At 40.2% G+C, this 21,210-nt stretch overlaps 1 protein-coding gene across 7 annotated transcripts in view; it reads right to left on the bottom strand.

Moving 5' to 3' along the window:
• The window catches only part of BDP1 (B double prime 1, subunit of RNA polymerase III transcription initiation factor IIIB), a 119,893-nt gene that overhangs the window by 34,539 nt on the left and 64,144 nt on the right, over positions 1–21,210 (bottom strand). For all 7 annotated transcript variants that reach the window (XR_004026694.1, XM_030798087.1, XM_030798088.1 and 4 more), the window contains 4 exons: positions 14,396–14,597; positions 13,933–14,126; positions 12,548–12,941; positions 5,708–5,827 (listed from right to left, as the gene is read on the bottom strand). Coding sequence is in view for 6 of the 7 variants with exons in the window: in XM_030798087.1 (XP_030653947.1) it covers positions 5,708–5,827; positions 12,548–12,941; positions 13,933–14,126; positions 14,396–14,597 (910 nt within the window). In the remaining variant the exon portion in view is untranslated. The remainder of the gene's footprint in view (positions 1–5,707; positions 5,828–12,547; positions 12,942–13,932; positions 14,127–14,395; positions 14,598–21,210) is intronic.

The following is a 21,210-nucleotide window of genomic DNA, read 5'->3' as shown; positions in this document are numbered from 1 at the left end:
CTCCTGGGTTCAAGCAATTCTCTTGCCTTAGCCTCCCAAGTAGCTGGGATTACAGGCATGTGCCACCATGCCCAGCTGATTTTCTGTATTTTTAGTAGAGATGGGGTTTCACCATGTTGGCCAGGCTGGTCTCGAACTCCTGACCTCGTGATCTGCCCGCCTCGGCCTCCCAAAGTGCTGGGATTATAGGCGTGAGCCAACGCACTCGACCTGGTTCAGTTTTGTTTGAGACAGAGTCTTGCTCTGATGCCCAGACTGGGGTGCAGTGGTGGCAATAACAGCTCACTGCAACCTCAACCTCCTGGGCCCAGGTGATCCTCCTGCCTCAGCCTCCAGAGTAGCTGAGACCACAGGCGCATGCCACCATGACTGGCCAACTTTTAAAAAACATATCTGTAGAGACAGAGTCTCCCTCTGTTGCCCAGACTGGCCTGGAACCACCATGCGATCCTCCCACCTCCCAAATTACTGAGATTACAGGCATGAGCCACCACGCCTGGGCCCATGTTGTTTTTTGGTAGAATTGCTTCCTAAAGAAAACCACTCCTTGATCATGGCTCTCCCTGTCAGAATTGTGTGCACTCTATAAATCTTTGGTTGTCGTAGTCCTGTTTTCCTAATAATTTTGTTAATGTGCTGTGAAAGACTGAAAATTTGAGACTGAAAATATGTAGTATATATGCTATTTAATTGCAAATTGTGGAAGTATGTAACAGTTTATCAACATGTAAGGATACTGGTACTTGATAGCCTTTTAATGAAAACTTGCTTCCAAATTTTAAGCTGGAAAGTCACTGGAGTAACTTTTAAAAATAATTACAATACATGGCTTTTTAGATTTTTGGTATAGATGTGAAGAATTGTGTACTGATCCTCAACACAACCAATAAAATCTCAATTATGAAAAAAATAAATGATGAAAGACTGCATACTTTCCCCCTAAGATCAGGAATAAGACCAAAATGCCCACTCTCGCTTCTATTAAACTTTGAACTATAGGTTCTAGCCAGGGCAATTAGGCAAGAAAAAGAAATAAAAGACATTCAGCTCAGAAAGTATCAAAGGTTGAATTGTGTCCCCTAGAAAGATATGTCAAAGTCTTAATCCCAAATAATGTGAACATGACATTATTTGAAAATAGGGTATTTGTAGATATAATCAAATTTAGATGAGGTCATATTGGATTAGAGTTGGTCCTAATCCAATATGACTGGTGTCCTTTCCTTACAAGATGAGAGGTTACACACACACAAGAGGAAAATGCCATGTGGTAATGGAGACAGAGGGTGGAAGTATGCTGCTGCATGCTGAGCAATGATAAGGACTGCCGGCTACCACCAGAAGGCAGGAGAAAGGCATGGGATGGTTCTTCCTCAGAGCCTCCGGAAAGAACCAACATTGGTGACACCTTGATTTTAGACTTCTAGACTCTAAAGCTGTGAGAGAATAAATTTGCTTTGTTTTGTTTTTCTCATCTCCGTAAGTGCCTGGAGAATTTTCTGTGGTTATAAGCTATCAAGTTTGTGGTGCAAAGAGTACCCAACTTAAAATTTTTTTATTTTAGGCCGGGCACGGTGGCTCACACCTGCAATCCCAGCATTTTGGGAGGCCAAGGTGGGCAGATCACCTGAGGTCAGAAGTTCGAGACCAGCCTGACCAACATGGTGAAACCCCATCTCTACTAAAAATACAAAAATTAGCTGGGTGTGGTGGTGGGCGCTTGTAATCCCAGCTACTCTGGAGGCTGAGGCAGGAGAATCACTTGAAACTGGGAGGCAGAGGGTGCAGTGAGCCTCCAAGATTGCACCATTGCACTCCACCATGGGCAACAGAGTGAGACTCTGTCTTTAAAAAAAAAAAATTGTTATTTTATGATGGGTTTATCAGGATGTAATCTCCTCATAAGTTGAGGAGCATCTGTACTTTGTTACAGTGATCCTAGGAAACTAATACAGAAAGAAGTAAAACTATCTTTATTTGCAGATGACATGATTTGACAAATAGAAAATCCTAAGGAATCCACCAAAGAAGTTGCAGGATATAAAGCTAATATACAAAAACCATTTTTATTTCTACACACTTGCAACGAACAATCCAAAAATGAAATTAAGAAAACAATCCCAGGCCGGGCACGGTGGCTCACGCCTGTAATCCCAGCACTGTGGGAGGCAGAGACGGGTGGATCACCTGAGATCAGGAGTTCGAGACCAGCCTGACCAACATGGAGAAACCCTGTGTCTACTAAAAATACAAAATTAGCAGGGCGTGGTGGCATATGCCTGTAATCCCAGCTACTTGGGAGGCTGAGACAGGAGAATTGCTTGAACCAGGGAGGCAGAGGTTGTGGTGAGCCAAGATTGCACCATTGCACTCCAGCCTGGGCAACAAGAGGGAAACTCAGTCTCAAAAAAAAAAAAAAAAAAGAAAAGAAAAAGAAAAAAAAAGAAAACAATCCCATTCACAATAGTGACAAAAACAATATACTTGGAAATAAATTTAACAAAGAAGTGCAAACTTTAAATGATAAAAACTACAAAACACTGTTGAAAGTAAAAGATCTAAATCAGCCAGGTGTGGTGGCTTACGTATGTAATCCCAGTACTTTGGGAGGCCAAAGCGGGCAAATCACTTGAGGCCAGGGGTTTGAAACCAGCCTGGCTAATATAGTGAAACCCCATTTCTAATAAAAATACAAAAAAATAGCTGAGTGTGGTGGCACATGTCTGTAATCTCAGCTATTCAGGAGGCTGAGGAACAAGAATTGCTTGAACCCGGGAGGTGGTTACAGTAAGCCGAGACTGCACCACTGCATTCCAGCCTGGGTGACAGAGCAAGACCCTGTCTTAAAAATAAAAAATAAATAAACATAAATAAAGCAAAGAAGATCTAAATAAATGGGAAAAGATCTCGTATTCCTGGATCAAGAATCTCAACACTGTTAAGGTTGCATTACCGTCTAAACTGATCTTCAGATGCAATGCAATCCCACTAAGATTCCCAGCTGACTGCTTTGCAGAAACTGACAAGCTGATTTTAAAATTCATATGGGGCCAGGGATGGTGGTTCATGTCTGTAATTTCAGCACTTAGGGAAGCTGAGATGGGAGAATCACTTGAGGCCAGGAGTTTGAAACCAGCCTGGGCAATACTGGGAAGCCCTGTCTGTACCAAAAAAAAAGTAATATAATAAAAATAAAATTCATATGGAATTGAAAGGGACCCACAATAGCCAAAAGCATTCTGAAAAATAATAAAGTAAAACTCTCACTTCCCAATTCAAAAACTTACTACAAAGTGGCCAGGCACAGTGGCTCACGCCTGTAATCCCAACACTTTGGGAGGCTGAGGTGGGCGGATCATGAGGTCAAGAGATCAAGACCATCCTGGCTAACACGGTGAAACCCCGTCTCTACTAAAAATACAAAAAAATTAGCCAGGTGTGGTGGTGGGCGCCTGTAGTCCCAGCTACTTGGGAGGCTGAGGCAGGAGAATGGTGTGGAGGCAGGAGAATGGTGTGAACCCAGGATGCGGAGCTTGCAGTGAGCTGAGATCACGCCACTGCACTCCATCCTGGGCGATAGACGAGACTCCATCTCAACAACAACAACAAAAAAAAACAAAAAAACTTACTACAAAGTAACAGTAATCAATATGGCATCACCAGCATAAAGAATAGACATATAGATCTATGCAACAGAATTGAGAATTCAGAAATAAACCCATACATCTATGGTCAGCTGATTTTTTATAAGGGTGCCAAGACTATTCAATGGGGAAAGAATAGTCTTTTCGAATAAATGGTGACAGGACAAACGGATAGCCATATGCAAAAGAAATAAGTTGGATAATGAGATTATCCATATATAAAAATAAACTCGAAATGGATCAAAGACTTAAATGTAAAAGCAAAAATCATCTTTTAGAAGAAAAATGGGTAAATCTTCATGACCTTGGGTTTCACAAAGGACTCAGATCTGACAACAGAAGCATGAGCAACAAATAAAAAAATAGATTAACTGAACTTCATCAAAATTTAAAACTTTTTGCTTTAAAGGCAATCAAGAAAGTGAAAAGACAACCCCACAGAAAGGGAGGAAATATTTGCAAATCATATACCTGATAAGGGACTTTTATCTAGATTATATAAAGATTCCTTACAACTCAATAATAAAAAGACAAATAGCACAATAAAAGAAAAACAGACAAAACATGTGAACAGACATTTCTCAAAGATGATCTATAAATGGCCAATAGGAACATAAAATGTGCCTGACATCATTAGTCACCAAGGAAATACAAATCAAAACCACAATGTGACACCACTTCACACTCACTAGGATAGCTAGATCCAAAAAGTCAAGCCAGGCACAGTGTCTCATGCCTGTAATCCCAACACTTTGGAAGGCTGAGGGAAAAGCATCACTTGAGGACAGGAGTACGAGACCAGCCTGAACAACACAGCAAGACCCCACCTCTACCAAAAAAAAAAAGAAAAAAATTAGCTGGGCATGGTGACACACACCTGTAGTCCCAGCTACTTGGGACGCTGAGTGGAGAGGATCATTTATACTCAGGAGGTCAAAGCTGTAGTGTCAAAGCTACAATTATGTTACTGCACTCTAGTTTGGGTGACAATGCAAGGCCGTCTCAAAAAAAAAAAAAAAAAAAATTGAACCGAAAAAAAAAAAACAAAGTGAAATAATAAGTGCCAGCAAGGACATGGAAGAACAGGAACCCTCATAAACTGCTGGTGGGAATGTAAAAGGTATAGCTACTTTGGAAAACAGTTTGGCAGTTCCTCAAATGATGAAACATAGAGTTACCATATGACTCAGCAATTACATTTCTAGAAATGTACCCAAGAGAAATAAAAACATATCCACACAAACACTTCTACATGAATGTTTACAGCAGCATTATGTTTAACAGACAAAAAATGAAAATAATCCAAATCTTCATGAATGGATGAATGGATATACAAAATGTACCATATCCATATGGAATATTATTAGGCTACAAAAAGCAAGGGAGTACCACTACATGCTGCAACATAGATGAACAGTAAAAAATGTTACATTAAGTGAAAGAAGCCAGACACAAATGATCAGATTTTATAATTTTATGTCTAGGAAACGTCTAGAACAAGCAAATCTATAAAGACAAAAGGCAAATTATTGGTTCCCTAGGCCAGGGAGGGTTGGGAGGAAATGAGTAGTGACTGCTAATGAGGTTTCTTTTTGAGGTGATGAAAATGTCCTAAAATTGACTGTGATAATGTTTGCACAATACCAGAAGTCACTTAATTGTGCACTTTAAATAATGAGTAAATCATATGGTGTGTGAATTATATGTCAATAAAGCTGTTTTTAAAAAGTTACAATTTCAAGCCTCCGCTTGCAAAGGCAAATACCAATAATGGAAGAGTGCAAATAAAACGCAACAAAATATATTTTAACTTGTTTATACTTAGTATAAATTTAATGCAATTGAATTTTAATGTAAAAGTCTATGAGGATATTAAGAGCTCTGCCCACAAACAAACAAAATCAATGCTTTCACTAGTTTTTACTACTCAGACTAACAGCTCCTTACAAAGAGAAATTAGCTAAGTAAAGTGTTTGTAAACCTAAAGCTATCAAAATGAACCTCCAGTCTTTTCAAAGTAAACAAAGAATAAAAGGCTAAAACATATTAAAATGGATGCTTACAAACGGTGCACTCAAATTTTCTTCTTGTTTCATTTCTTCAGTAGTCACATCTGTGTTTGGTAGCTCATGTGCAACAACAGCTATGCATCCTACATCTGGGACATTCACAGTTATTTCAAGCTGTCAAAATAAAGTTTTATCATTTCATTTTGGCATATTACAAACAGCAAAACAAAGCCTCATCTTCAACATGAATAAGTAGGATGAAACACTAAAATGAAGAAATAATCCACATTCATACATAACTTAAAAAAATGAAATGGAGTAATTCTTTTACTGACTGACAGCAACTTGGCAAAAGTAAAACATTTAAAATTTTTGAGGGGGCTGTGACTATTAGAACCAGCAAGCAAATTTTCTAAGACTCGTCTTCTTAGTGCCTGGCATTTCATTTTCCATTTTCTTCACTTTGTCCTTACTTTCCCCTAATTTCTCTGTTCAGTCTGTTAACATTTATAGTGTTCAGTCTGTTAACATTTATAGATGGCTAGGTGTACAGGGATATAAAGTCGAGTAAGACAAGTTTAGTCCCTATTCTCAATGAAATCACAATCTAACAGAAAAGCACACATGTAATCAACTAATTATACATGGTCATAAATGCTATCTATAACGAGTTGAAAGCCCTTAAAAATATTTATCGGGCCAGGCGCAGTGGCTCACGCCTGTAATCCCAGCACTTTGGGGGGCCGAGGCGGGTGGATCACCTAAGGTCAGGAGTTCAAGACCAGCCTGGCCAACACAGCGAAGCCCCATCTCTATTAAAAATACAAAAATCAGCCGGGCATGGTGGTGCCTGCCTGTAGTCCCAGCTACTGGGGAGGCTGAGGCAGGAGAATCACTTGAACCCGGGAGGTGGAGATTGTACTTAGCCGAGACTGTGCCACTGCACTCCAGCTTGGGCAACAGAGTGACACTTCGTTCTCAAAAATAAATAAATAAATAAAATATTTATCATACCACTGCCCCCACACCAACTCCCTTCTCCCAAAACCCCAAAGCCTGCATGATTCTTGATACCCAGGGCAACAGCCATGTAAAATAAGAAGTTCACTCACATTTACTCTTCATTTGTGAGTCCTATTACTTAAAGAGCCGTGTAATCTGAGCACTAAAAAGGTATTTACCTACTAGAATACATACAATATAGTCTGGTTATTATCATCTTTTTTTTTTTGTTTTTCTTTTGTTATTCTGAGGCAGGGTCTCACTCATGTTACCCCAGTTGCAGTGGTGCAATGATGGCCGCAACGCCTGGGCCTATTCTCTTATTAACGAAAAGAGTATAAAACGTTGTATGGCTGAGTAGAAACTGTGAGTAAAGAGTCAAGTCTGAGAATCTGCCTTCAAGACATATGTTATTTTTTTTTTGAGACAAGGTCTCACTCTATCACCCAAGCTGGGGTACAGTGGCACTATCAGGGTTCACTACAGCCTCAACCTCTCAGGCTAAAGCAATCCTCCCACCTCAGCCCCCCAAGTAGCTGGGACTACAGGCATGTGCCACCATGCCTAATTTTTGTATTTTTTGTATTTTTTGTAAAGATGAGGTTTCGCCACATTGCCTAGGCTGGTCTCGAACTCCTGCACTCAAGCGATCTGCCCGCCTTGGCTTCCCAAAGTGCTGGGACTATCGGCATGAGCCCCTGTGCCCAGCCAACATATTTGTTATAATTACATTTGTATGTACCACATCTGTTTCCTCAGATACAAAATTTAGAGAAAAATCTTTGATAATATCTGACAGGACTGGGATGAACCAAAAAATTCAAGTGAGCACAGGGGCACATGCCTGTAGTTCTAGCTACTCGGAGGCTGAGGTGTGAGGGTTGCTTGAGCCCAGGAGTTTGAGGCCAGCCTGGACAACACAGCAAGATCTTGTCTCCAAAAAAAATGAATTTTAAAACAATAGGCCAGGCACGGTAGCTCACGCCTGTAATCCCAGCACTTTGGGAGGCTGAGGCTGGCAGATTGTGTGAGCTCAGGAGTTTGAGACCAGCCTGGAAAACATAGTAAAACCCCATCTCTACTGAAAAAAAAAAAAAAAAAAAAAAAAAAAAATTGGCCGGGTGTGGTGGTGTGCACCTGTAGTCCCAGTTACTCAGGAGGCTGAGGTGGGAGGATTGCTTGAGCCTGGGAGGCAGAGGTTGCAGCAAGCTGAAATCATGCCGCTGCACTCCAGCCTGGGCAATGGAGTAAGACCCTATCTCAAAAAAATAAAAATAAAGAAAAGAAAAATAAATAAATGTAACAAAAAAAATTTTAAAGTTCAGTTGATTTGAGAAGAAAAAATACTTCTTGAAGAGTTGGGACTGGATAGGAAAAGGGAATATTCTATAAAGTAAAAGTTGGTTTTTTAAGCATCATACAGTTTCTTTATTTTAAAAAAGACTTGTAATTCACATAACATAGAATTCACCCACTTAAGGTGTATAATTCAATGTATTTTGGGATATTCACAGATATGTGCAATCATCACCACATTCAAATGTGGAACATTTTTGTCACTTCAAAAATAAACCTTACACCCATTAGCTATCTCTCCCTTAACCCCTCTCTTCCCCATCTGCCAATCCCTAAGCAACCATTAATCTACCTTCTGTCTCTGTGGACTTCCTTATTTTGGACATTTCATATGAATGGAATCACATAGTATGTGATACTTTGTAACTAGCTTCTTTCACTTGGCATAAGGTTTCCAAAATTCATCCATGTTGTGACACATATGAACACTTTATATCCCTTTAGGGCTGAAAAACATTCCACTGTGCTTCAATGCTTTTGTCTCCTCCTGTTGTCCAGGCTACAATGCAGTGGCATGATTGTAGCTCACTGTAAGCTCAAACTCCTGGGTTCAAGCAACCCTCCCCACTCAGCCTTCTGAGTAGCTGGGATTATACATACGTACCAACACACCTCACTAATTTATTGACTGAATGTAGAGACAGGGTCTTGCTATGTTGTATAGGCTGGTCTTGAACTCCTGCCCTCAACTGATCCTCCCGCCTCAGCCTCCCAAAGCACTGGGATTAGAGACGTGAGCCACCACGCCTGGCCTTTCAATGCTTTTGTTTTTTGAGACAGAGTTTTGCTCTTTCGCCCAGGCTGGAGTGCAGTGGTGTGATCTTGGCTCACCACAACCATTGCCTTCTGGTTTCAAGCAATTCTCCTGCCTCAGCCTCCCAAGTAGCTGGGATTACAGGCGCCCACCACCATGCCCGGCTAATTTTTGTATTTTTAGTAGAGATGGGGTTTCACCATGTTGGCCAGGCTGGTCTCGAACTCCTGACCTCGTGATTTGCCCACCTCAACCTCCCAAAGTGCTAGGATTACAGGTGTGAGCCAACGTGCCCGGCCTCAATGCTTTTTGAAGAACATTTTTTCTAACACATACGTGAATTTCCCTGTTTAGTATGCTGGCCATAAGGAGTAGAATTTAAGGAAAGCCTTGTCAATTATTATGATTAATGCTATTAAAAAAGATAGCCTGTATTAATTCAGGGATATAGTCTGGAATGTAATTTTCAGAAATTAATTACTGATAATAGTTTCACTAGCAATTTGCCTTCACTTAAAGAAAGAAAAATACAAAATATACAGCTAAATGAACTGTAATGCAGCATTAACCAGATGTCTTTCCACAAAATTACCCTTCCTTCTGCATTTTCTTGGTTTCACATAATGCTTACATTTACTATCTTTACTTTGAATTGTAAGAAACAACCTCATTTTGCATCATTTAAATTAGCTTCAACCATTTTATTAGTTCATTTACTCTAAAACATTTAACAGGTTATTATTAACACCAAATAAAAGTAGATTTTGACTTCCCTTCATAAATGTGACTTTACAGATTCAGATAATCCATTAATTCTTAATGGAATTACATTAACATTAATTACATTAACATTAAAGTTTACCTTAATTATCTTAAACATTACTTGAACTGTTTAATGTTTCTTACTGCTTCTTTTATTGTTGCCACTATCTTAGTTAACTCTGATTCATTTCAAACGACTCAGAAACTATCATGAATGCTTACACAAAACTGACTCAGATATGCTCCTCAGTAAGCCAAAGAAGTGACTGAAAATTAAGGCAGAACAGAAAACTTTGAAGTTACAAAGTTGGAATGGCAGGCTAAGAGGCAAAAGTGTAAGGAAGCTAAATATGTTCAACACGTTTCTCTAGTTCACAACCCTTAGGATGATTACTATCAAAAGTTACAACATAAGGCCGGGCGCGGTGGCTCAAGCCTGTAATCCCAGCACTTTGGGAGGCCGAGGCGGGCGGATCACAAGGTCAGGAGATCGAGACCATCCTGGCTAACACGGTGAAACCCCGTCTCTACTAAAAATACAAAAAATTAGCCGGGCGTGGTGGCGGGCGCCTGTAGTCCCAGCTACTCGGGAGCCTGAGGCAGGAGAATGGCGTGAACCCGGGAGGCGGAGCTTGCAGTGAGCCGAGATCGTGCCACTGCACTCCAGTCTGGGGGACAGAGAAAGACTCCATCTCAAAAAAAAAAAAAAAAAAAAAAAAGTTACAACATAGCTACTACTGGTGAGGATGTAGCGAAACTGCAATGCTTGTACACTGTTGGTAGGGATGTAAAATGATACAGCCCTATGAAAAACAGTATAAAGGCTGCTTGAAAAGTTAAGTATAGAATTAACATAAGATCCAGGCCGGGTGCAGTGGCTCACACCTGTAATCCCAGCACTTTGGGAGGCCCAGGCAGATGGATCATTTGAGGTCAGGAGTTTGAGACCAGCCTGGCCAACATGGTGAAACCCCACCTCTACTAAAAATACAAAAAAATTAGCTGGGTGTGGTGGCAGGTGCCTGTAATCCCAGCTTCTTGGGAGGCTGAGGCAGGAGAATTGCTTGAACCTGGGAGATGGAGGTTACAGTGAGCCAAGATCGCGCCACTGTACTCTACACTCCAGCCTAGGCAACAGAGACTCCATCTCAAAAAAAAAGAAAAAAAAAAATTAACATACGATCCAGCAATTCCACTTCTAGGTATATCCCCCAAAAAGTAAAAGCAGAGATTCAAAGAGGTATTTATACAACTATGTTCATACCAGCATTATTTCTAACAGCCAAAAGGTGGAAGCAACCCAAGTGTCCACTGATGACAAAGGAATAAACAAAACGTGATACCCGCACACAATGGAATATTATTCAACCTTGAAAATGAAGAACACTCTGACATAAGCTACAACATAGATGAACTGTGAAAACATCATGCTAAATGAAATAAAATGGTCACACAAAAAGATACTGTATGATTCCACTTACATGAGGAGTCAAATTAAAGAGACAAGATGTAGAAAAGTGGTTGCCGAAAGGTTAGGGGGTGGGAGGAATGGAGAGTTATTGTTTAGTGGGTATAGAATTTCAGTTTTAACAAAATAAAAAGAGTTCGCCAGGGGTGCAAGGCAGACCTGGGAGTGACCAGGCCAGACGGCATAGAGATGGGGCTCGAGGGACAGGTTTTGGGTGTTTGTATCTTGTATCTTGTTTTTTTGCCAGGCTAGAGGACAACCACTCATTGCCGGATGTCTTAATCATCTTAAAAAAGAATGCAGTAGCTCATGCCTGTAATCCCTGCACTTTGGGAGGCCGAGGCATGAGCATCACTTGAGCTCAGGAGTTTGAGACTAGACTGGGCAACATAACGAAACCCCATCTCTAAATTAATTAATTTTAAAAAAGAGTTCTGTGGATGGATGGTAGTGATGGTGGCATGACAACACGTACAATGTGAATGTTCTTAATGCCGCTGAAGCGTACACTTAAAAATGAGTAAGATGGCTGGGCATGGTGGCTCACGCCTGTAATCCCAACACTTTGGGAGGCCAAGGCAGGTGGATTGCTTAAGGTCAAGAGTTCAAAACCACCCTGGCCAACATGGTAAAACCCTGTCTCTACCAAAAATACAAAAATTAGTCAGGCGTGGTGGTGCACACCTGTAGTCCCAGCTACAGGAGGCTGAGGCAGGATAATCACTTAAACCGGGGAGATGGAGGTTGCAATGAGCCGAGATCCCACCACTGCACTCCAGACTGGGTGACAGAGTGAGAACTTGTCTTAAAAAACAAACAAACAAACAAACAAACAAAAAAACAAACAAAAAACAGAGAGAGAAATAGTAAATTTTATGTTATATGTATTTTACCACTTTTTTTTTTTTTTTTTTGAGATGGAGTCTCGCTCTGTCACCCAGGCTGGAGTGCAGTGGCACGATCTCGGCTCACTGCAACCTCTGCCTCCCGGGTTCAAGCAATTCTCCTGTCTCAGCTTCCCCAGTAGCTGGGACTACAGGCATCTGTCACCATGCCCAGCTAATTTTTGTATTTTAGTAGAGACAGGGTTTCACCTTGTTGGTCAGGCTGGTCTCAAACTCCTGACCTCAGGTGATCCACCTACCTCGGCCTCCCAAAGTGCTGGGATTATAGGCGGGAGCCACCATGCCTGGCCCAATTTTTTTAAAAAAAGAAAAACAAGTATGTCCCTTCTAGCTTCTCTATCAACCAGAAAACACCTGCCAAAATGTTTGAAAGATTAATCAGAAAGTAGACTAAGCAGCTTCCAGGTACAAGTGTAAGCAGATTTCTCTCGTTGTTATACTGACTCCTTTGCTGGGCCTGGGCCATAGGGACTGAGCAACCACAAAAGGTTATACAAGGCCCCAAATTATATTTGGTAGAGGTTATTTAGAGAATGAACTCTTCAAATCCTAATAATCACTAAGAGAAGAAATAATGATCCCCTAAAAGAAACAAGAGGTGAAAACCAAGTAAGATAAAGTACCAAGGATTTAAAAAAAAACCGAACCTCTTCCATTGTTTCCTCAATCTGAGCAGAAACAGGTTCAGGAGATCTGAGACCAACAGGTACAAATACTGGAGCTTTGTTTACTTCTTCGGGAGCAAGATGATAGCTTTCTTCTTCGTAGTCAGACTCAAAATCGTCAGCATCATCTTCTTCTTCCTGGGAAGCCCGAAGAGTCACCAGCATGGCCTTCATGGCCTTGGAAGCTCTAGGTTCCTTCTTAGAGGTCTTACCCCGAACTCGTTTTGATCCACGACCTCTGGTGACATTTGGTTTGATCTTTCTATGACTTCTCCTTTCACCACGATTTCTCTCATACTCAGATGTAGAAGAGATAGTTGTTTTCCCATCCAGGGCAATTTTAGAGTAATTTGTTTCTTTTAACGGTTGTGGACAGCTAGATATTTAATCAAAACAACAATACGGTCATATGCACGCAAGGATAATTTTAATGAAAACCAAACTTTTAGAGTGAAATTCCAGTTCCAGTCATTAAAATGAAAATTCCCACCACCCATTCTTTTAAAATCTTATGCTGTGAAAACAAAAAAGGAATTAACTACTAGTTTCTCATTCAGAGTTAATTCCTAGTTATCTACCTACAAATTTTTCATAGTAAGTTTTTAATTCTGGACCATTCTTTCCTGTAATATGAAAGTGAGGATAAAATAAACACAAAACTGAAAATTATTAGAAGAAAAAGGGATAAAAGACACAGAACCGGCTGGGCGCAATAGCTCACGCCTCTAATCCCAGCACTTCGGGAGGACGAGGCAGGCAGATCACTTGAGGTCAGGAGTTCCAGACCAGCCTGGCCAACATGGTGAAACCTGATCTCTACTAAAAATACAAAAATTAGCTGGGCGTGGTGGTGCACGCCTGTAATCCCAGCTACTAGGGAGGATGAGGCAGGAGAATCACTTGTACCTGGGAGGTGGAGGTTGCAGTGAGCTGAGTCACGCAATTGTACTCCAGCCTGTGCGAGAAGAGTGAAACTGTCTCAAAAAAAAAAAAAAAAAAAAGACACAGGACCAATAAACACAGAATATGAGATCAAATGTGGTATTAGTTTATCCTACTGGGTAAACAGATAAGTTAAAAGAAAAAGGAGGCCGCAGAAATCCACTAGAGCAGTGCTGGTTTCTAAAACTTAAGTTTCTTTCCGTTTTCTTTGAAAAGAAGTAGGGTATTCTTCATTTGTGTTTGTGACTCCATTTGAATGAGCACCTTAATTACTTAGCTAATACATACATACTACTCTTTGGTCAAGTTTCTACCCACGTCTAACAGACTAAACACCCAAAAATTTCGTTCTACCAGTAAGTTAAGGTAAAAGTTAAGTGATTTTTATTACTTATTGTGAAATATTTTGTTAAATAAAATGTTACCTTTTTAGTTTATTGAGATATTGTTCTTCAACAATTGAAGATAGTGAATTATCTCCTACAGTTTCCTCTCCAACCCTTCTTGATGGTCCACCTTCTTCTAATTCAGCATCTATTTTTGCCCAAGCAGACTCTTTGGAACCTATACAATCTTTTCTTGCTGAAACCTCCAGAGATGTCAGAAGCTCAGCTTTTTCCTTAAATTTAAGAAGAAATTAGCTAGTATTACTACAGAAACAATTTCTATGTCAATTTGGTTTGGTAGTTTGGCCTAAACCTCTAAGCTTACACATATCTACAAGCAATTGGTTGCTCAACTTTTACAACACTAGAAAGTCACTTTTCATGAAAATGTTTACAATACGGAAGTCAAAACTATATTTTACTCATGCTCTTCATGATCTTGACAAAACACACCTCATTGAGAAAAAAAAAATTTTTTTTTTTTTTTTTTGCCCAAACTTACTTTTAGAAGGAGCTGGGTGTTGGAAGCTCCTTTCTGCAGCAAATGATCTTGTGGCTTGCCTTCCTTGCTCTGATCTGTTGAGCCTTTTTCTAAAACTGGTTCCTCTTTCTTACTGTGTGCTCTTCCCAAATTTGGCTTAGCCTTTTGGAATTTCCTTCTTGTCATTTGTGCTGAACTAGGAACATACGGTTTATTTTCATGTCTAGAATGAAGTACGAATCATGTTGAAGAACAAAAATCAGAATTTCTTGTTGATATAACAGCTGTTACAACAAACAATTTTGGATACAAATCAATTCTATGTTCAAAGGACTATATATAAATTGGCAATAAAATCAAGCACGTAAAATGAAACCACACATTGCTGATATGAAAAGAACTTATAAAGCGTTTATAGCTTCCATTTTCTATATAGCCTGAAGTTTTATAATAATATTAATCTTTTTAAACTTTCATTTATTTAATCTATTATATTTCACGCTACTTTAATTTTCAGAGAAATCACAAGATACCAAAAAAAAAAAAAAATGCAAGTAGCTGAAGATGGATTTCATAATGGCACTTTAAACAAATGCCTTCAACTGGGCCCCCAAAGCATGAACAAATATATGACAGTTATAACCAACTCGATCCTTCTAGTTCTAAAGTAGGCTTGAAGGGTAGAGTTTATTCTCCTACCACATGCCTGAACTCTCACTAAAAAGAGTTTACTGACAACCAGTGTCATAAGGTTCTCAATATAATCCATCTGTATCTGCCAAATAAGAAAAAGACAACATTTTAGCATTCAAGAGAGTAGCCACAGCTCCCAAGGTAACCTGAATAGCTAACTAATGGTTTCCTGGAAAATATTTTAGCAACTGGCAAGGATCTGAATTAGGAAGCTTAAAAACTAATAGAGACCAGGCACGGTGGCTCACGCCTGTAATCCTGGCACTTTGGGAGGCCGAGGTGGGCGGATCACCTGAGGTCGGGAGTTTGAGACCAGCCTGACCAACATGGAGAAACCCCATCTCTACCAAAAATAAAAAATTAGCTGGGCATGGTGGTGCATGCCTGAAGTCCCAGCTACTTGGGAGGCTGAGGCAAGAGAATCACTTGAACCTGGGAGGCGGAGGTTGCAGTGAGGCGAAGTTGCACCATTGCACTCCAGCTTGGGCAACAAGAGCAAAACTCTGTCTCAAAAAAAAAAAAACAAGTATAAACCTGAATATTTATAAAGAATAACTGGATATCATGAGTGCTCTGAAAGACCTGCGTTAAAAACTAATCTTTTTTTTTTTTTGAGACGGAGTTTCACTCTTGTCAACCAGGCTGGAGTGCAATGGTGCAATCTCGGCTCACTGTAACCTCCGCCTCCAGGTTCAAGCGATTCTCCTGCCTCAGCCTCCCAAGTAGCTGGGATTACAGGCATGCGCCACTATGACTGGCTAATTTTTCTATTTTTAGTAGAGATGGGGTTTCACCATGTTGGCCAGGCTGGTCTCAAACTCCCAACCTCAGTTGATCCACCTGCCTCAGCCTCCCAAAGTGCTGGGATTATAGGCGTGAGCCACCATGCCCGGCCTAAAAACTAATCTTAAGCAATATTTCTAAATAAAAATTACCTAGGAGTAGTTACTACATTTCCAAATGTACTAATCCTCCTATATTCTTCTGGCAGTAAACAACATGGAAGTTCACAGGAAGTTCTAACAAGGTTACAATGCTGGCTAATGTAGACTAATGTATATGGGAAAACAAATCATATTTAAGTATAAGCTATTTTCATATTTAAGTATAAGCTATTTACAATCAAATGGGATTTTGCAGAAGTATTTAAGAATAAAATATAAATAAGCCCAATGTGCTACTGAAGTCAAAAGGGACAACAAAATGCCGAACTTGGCCGGGTGTGGTGGCTCGAACTTGTTATCCCAGCACTTTGGGAGGTCAAGGCGGGTGGGTCACCTGAAGTCAGGAGTTCGAGACCAGCCTGGCCAACATGGTAAAACCCGATCTCTACTAAAAATACAAAAATTAGCCGGGTGTGGTGGCGGGCGCCTGTAATCCCAGCTACTCAGGAGGCTGAGGCATGAGCATTGCTTGAACCTGGGAGGTGGAGTTGCAGTGAGCCGAGATCATGCCAGTGAACTCCAGCCTGGTGACAAGAGCATAACTCTGTCTCAAACAAAACAAAACAAAACAACCCACAAGATGCCAAACCTAAGAATAAGCTAACTTTAAAACTATAGAGAGAGAGGCCAGGCGCATTGGCTCACGCTTATAATACCAGCCCTTTGGTAAACTGAGGCAGGTAGATTATTTGAGGTCAGGAGTTCAAGACCAGCCTGGCCACATGGTGAGACCCCTATCTCTACTAAAAATACAAAAATTAGCCAGGCATGGTTGCAGGCACCTGCAATCCCAGCTACTCAAGAGGCTGAGGCAGGAGAATCGCTTGAACCCACAAGACGGAGGTTGCAGTGAGATGAGATCACACACTGCACTCCAGCCTGGGCAACAGAGCGAGATTCCATCTCAAACAAACAAACAAAAAAAAACTATACAGAGATAATTACTTTCAATTACTGTACAGCTAACAGCTGAAATATACTTCATGAACTAGAAAAGGTTAAAAAAAGGGGGACAATGGGCATCACAGGTTTCCATATAGGAAGTTTTAAAGTCAGATCTCTCTCATCAAGAAATACGAAGGCTAAGCATAAAATAATCTGAAACACAAAAAGTTTGTTTCAAGAAACACTGCCTATGTAACTGTAGAATTTGCTAGTGTGAAAGTTATAAATCCTGAAAACTAAACTGCTTGGCCAGGCACAGCAACTCATGCCTGTAATCCCAGCATTTTGGGAGGCCAAAGCAGGAAGATCACTTGAGCCCAGGAGTTCGAGACCAGCCTGGATGACATGATGAAACCCTGTCTCTACAAAAAATAAAAAAATAGCCAGGTGTGGTGGTGCACACCTGCAGTCCCAGCTACTTGGGAGGCTGAGGCAGGAGAATCACTTGAGTCTGGGAGATTGAGGCTACAGTGAGCCATGACTGTACCATTGCACCCCAGCCTGGGCAACAGAGCAAGACTCTGTCTCAAAAAAAAAAAAAAAGCTAAATTGCCAATATTACTTTAAGTCACTTAAGTGCTCTAGATCTATTTAGTCAATTATAAAAGAAGCATTAGGGAAGGCTGCCCTCAAGGTCACTAGTGTTTTAAAGGCTCACTTGGAGTAAAATTCAAAATCCTTGCAATGGCCCTATATAATCTATCCATTTCTATCCTCAGCCTTTACCTCTCATACATCTACTGTTCTTCCTCTTTTGCACTCTGTCCTACATTGGCCTCTTTGCTGTTCCCCAAGCATGCCAGCATACTCTCCTCTTGCCTTAGTGCTTTGAATTGTTCCCTCTTCCCCAGGACATCCCCTAGACTCAACACACTCCTTTACTTCTTTCTTTTGTTCTTAAAGGTGCACAGGACCCCACCTGGCTAATTTTTGTATTTTTTTTTGTAGAGACAGGGTTTTGCCATGTTGGCCAGGCTGGTCTCGAACTCCTGGGCTCAAGTGATCTGCCCATCTCGGCCTCCCTAAATGCTGGAATTACAGGCATGAGCCACCATACCTGGCCCTTCACTTCTTTTCAATGCATCCTTTTTTTTTTTTTTTTTTTTTTTTTTTTTTTTTTTTGAGACTGAGTTTGGTTCTTGTTGCCCAGGCTGGAGTACAATGCCACGATCTCGGCTCACTGCAATCCCCGCCTCCTGGGTTCATGCAATTCTCCTGCCTCAGCCTCCCAAGTAGCTGGGATTACAGGCATGCGCCACCACGCCTGGCTAATTTTGTATTTTTAGTAGAGATGGGGTTTCTCTATGTTGGTCAGGCTGGTCTCAAACTCCCGAACTCAGATGATCCGCCCGCCTTGGCCTCCCAAAGTGCTGGGATTACAGGTGTGAGCCACCATGCCCAGCCTTCAATGTACCCTTTCAGTGATGCTTTCTCTGGTCACTGCTGATTAAAAAGTGAATCCCCAATCACATCACTCCCTACTCAAAACTTTATTTTTCTCTACTGATTTGTGACTTATTTATTCAACTTATTTCTCTTGTTTATAATCTGTTTCTCAATTAGAATATAAACTCCACAGTGACAGCATTTTTTTCTTTGTTTATTCCTGTATCATCAGCACTTAGAACAACACCTGGCACACAGCAGACACTAAAATGTTTGTGGAATAAATGAGTATATAAGGTTATTTTCAGTGGCAAAATTCTATAATTCTTTGAGATCAAAAAGGGATTATACATAGAAAATAATCCCATAATTAGTAATTAGGAGAAGTGAATGATGTAAACAAATTCATCTGTAATGTTTCCTACACATTATCAGAGTTAAATTGCTCTGAGATCAATCATCAACCTAATCCAATATAGCATTTGTAATATAAGTGTAATGCATTTTAGTAAAAAAATTTCAATAAAATATCCAGTTTTAAAAACTGAAAAAATGGCTAAGTAAGGGAACCTAAAATTAATGTGAAGTAAAAATTGGCCTTAATCTTAAAATAAAAGCAATATGGAAAGACTTTTCAATGCACAGCACAGGAAACAATCAACAAAGTGAAGAGACGACCAACAGAATGGGAGAAAAAAATTCCCAACTATCCATCTCACAAAAGTTAATAACCAGAATATATAAGGAACAAAAACAACTCAATAGCAAAAAAACAAATAATCTGATTAAAGAATAGGCAAAAGATCTAAACAGACAGTTCTCAAAAGACATACAAATGGCCAACAGGTGTCTGACAAAATGTTCAACATCCTTAATCACCAGGGAAATGCAAATCAAAACTGCACTGAGATATCATCCTACTGCAGTTAAAATGGCTACTGTTAAAAAGACAAAAAATTACAAATACTGGTCAGGATGTGGAGAAATGGGAAAACTCATATGCTGTTCATGGGAACATAAAGTAGGAATGCCATTATGGAGAAAAGTATGAAAGTTCCTCAAAATATTAAAAACAGAACTACCATTTGATTGAGCCATCCTACTGCCAGGTATATGTCCAAAAGAAAGGAAATCAGTGTATCAAAGAGATATCTGAACTCTCACGTTTACTGCAGTGGTATTCACAATAGCCAACACATAATATCAACCTAAGTGTCCAGCAACAAATGAATAAAGAAAGTGAGAAAGTGTGGTATATATACACAATGGAATATTATTTAACCATAAAAAAGAATGAAATCCTGGCATTCACAGTGACATGGATGGAAAGAGAGGTCATTATGTTAGGTGAAATAAGCCAGGCACAGAAAGACAAATATTGCTGGTTCTCACTCATATGTAGCAGCTTAAAAAGTGGATCTCATGGAGGTAGGGATTAGAATGGTGCTCACCAGAGGCTAGGAAGGCAAGAGGGAAGGGAGTAATGAGAAGCTGGTTAGTGTGTATAAAAATACAGTCAGACAGAAGGAATAAGTTCTGGTATTCAATAGTATAGTAGGAAAATTATAGTTGACAATCATTTATTGTATTATTTCAAAATAGCTAGAAAATATTGTTGCCAATATAAAGATAAAAGTATGAGGTGATGGATATCCCAGTTACTATGATCTGATAATTATATATTGTGTGCAATGTATAAAAATATCACATGTAGTCCAAAAATAGGTATAACTACTATATATCAAAAAAAATTGTAAGGCTTTTTAAGACAAAAAGCAGGGGGAGGGGTGGGGGCTGTAATATTGAAAACAAAAGTAATCCAGGCTGGGTGCGGTGGCTCATGCCTGTAATCTCAGCACTTTGGGAGGCTGAGGTGGGTGGATCACCTGAGGTCAGGAGTTCGAGACCAGGTTGGCCAACATGGTGAAACCCCGTCTCTACTAAAAATACAAAAATTAGTAGGGTGCGGTGGTGGGTGGCTGCAATCCCAACTACTCGGGAGGCTGAAGCACAAGAATCGCTTGAATCCAGGAGACGGAGGGTGCAATGACTCACGATTGAGCCACTGCACTCTGAGACTCTATCCCCCCCACCCAAAAAAAAAAAAAGTAATCTATACTAAAATAAAAACTTCACATTAGAAACTTGTCTAAAATGAAAGCAAACTGCTTCAAGCACCTAAAATTAACAGAGGTCAGGCATGGTGGCTCACCATGTAATCCTAAGATTTTGGGAGGCCAAGATGGGCAGTTCACTTGAGCTCAGGAGTTCAGGACCAGCCTGGGCAACATGGTGAAACCCCATCTCTACAAAAAGATACAAAAATATTAGCCAGGCATGATGGTGTGCACCTGTGGTCCCAGCTACTCGAGAGGTTGAGGTGGGAGGATTGCTTGAGCCCAGGAAGTTGAGGCTGCAGTGAGCTGTGACTGTGCCACTGCACTCCATCCTGGGCGACACATTGAGACACCTTGTCTCAAAAAGTAAATATGATAAAAAGAAAATATAAATCAATAGCACCTGTTTTGACAGATGACCTAACATGCCCAAATTCTAGCTTCACCTAACTAGAGAGGGTTAAAAAAGGATACAATAACATCTCCTCTGCATTTCCCAGAAAGCCAAAGTCACTCTACCTAATTAAAGGAAGCTGAAATATTTAAAGTATATTCATAAGTGCTGAAAACATCCTGGAGGAAAATTAATAAATACTTCACTAAAACATGTTCTAATTACTAAGACAGTAAGTTAGATGGACCAAGAACTATATACAGAAAGGAAACGCGTTTTTACTAAAGAAAACACATCTTGCTTTAATAATAATAAGGCAGATAGCAAGTAATAAATAAAAGTGGTAATGTTAAAACT

The sequence above is a fragment of the Nomascus leucogenys genome, chromosome 18 (assembly GCF_006542625.1).
Source record: "Nomascus leucogenys isolate Asia chromosome 18, Asia_NLE_v1, whole genome shotgun sequence".
NCBI classification, from domain to species: Eukaryota; Metazoa; Chordata; class Mammalia; order Primates; family Hylobatidae; genus Nomascus; species Nomascus leucogenys.
The sequence above is the reverse complement of the archived record's forward strand: the minus strand, read 5'-3'. Positions and strand labels throughout refer to the sequence as shown.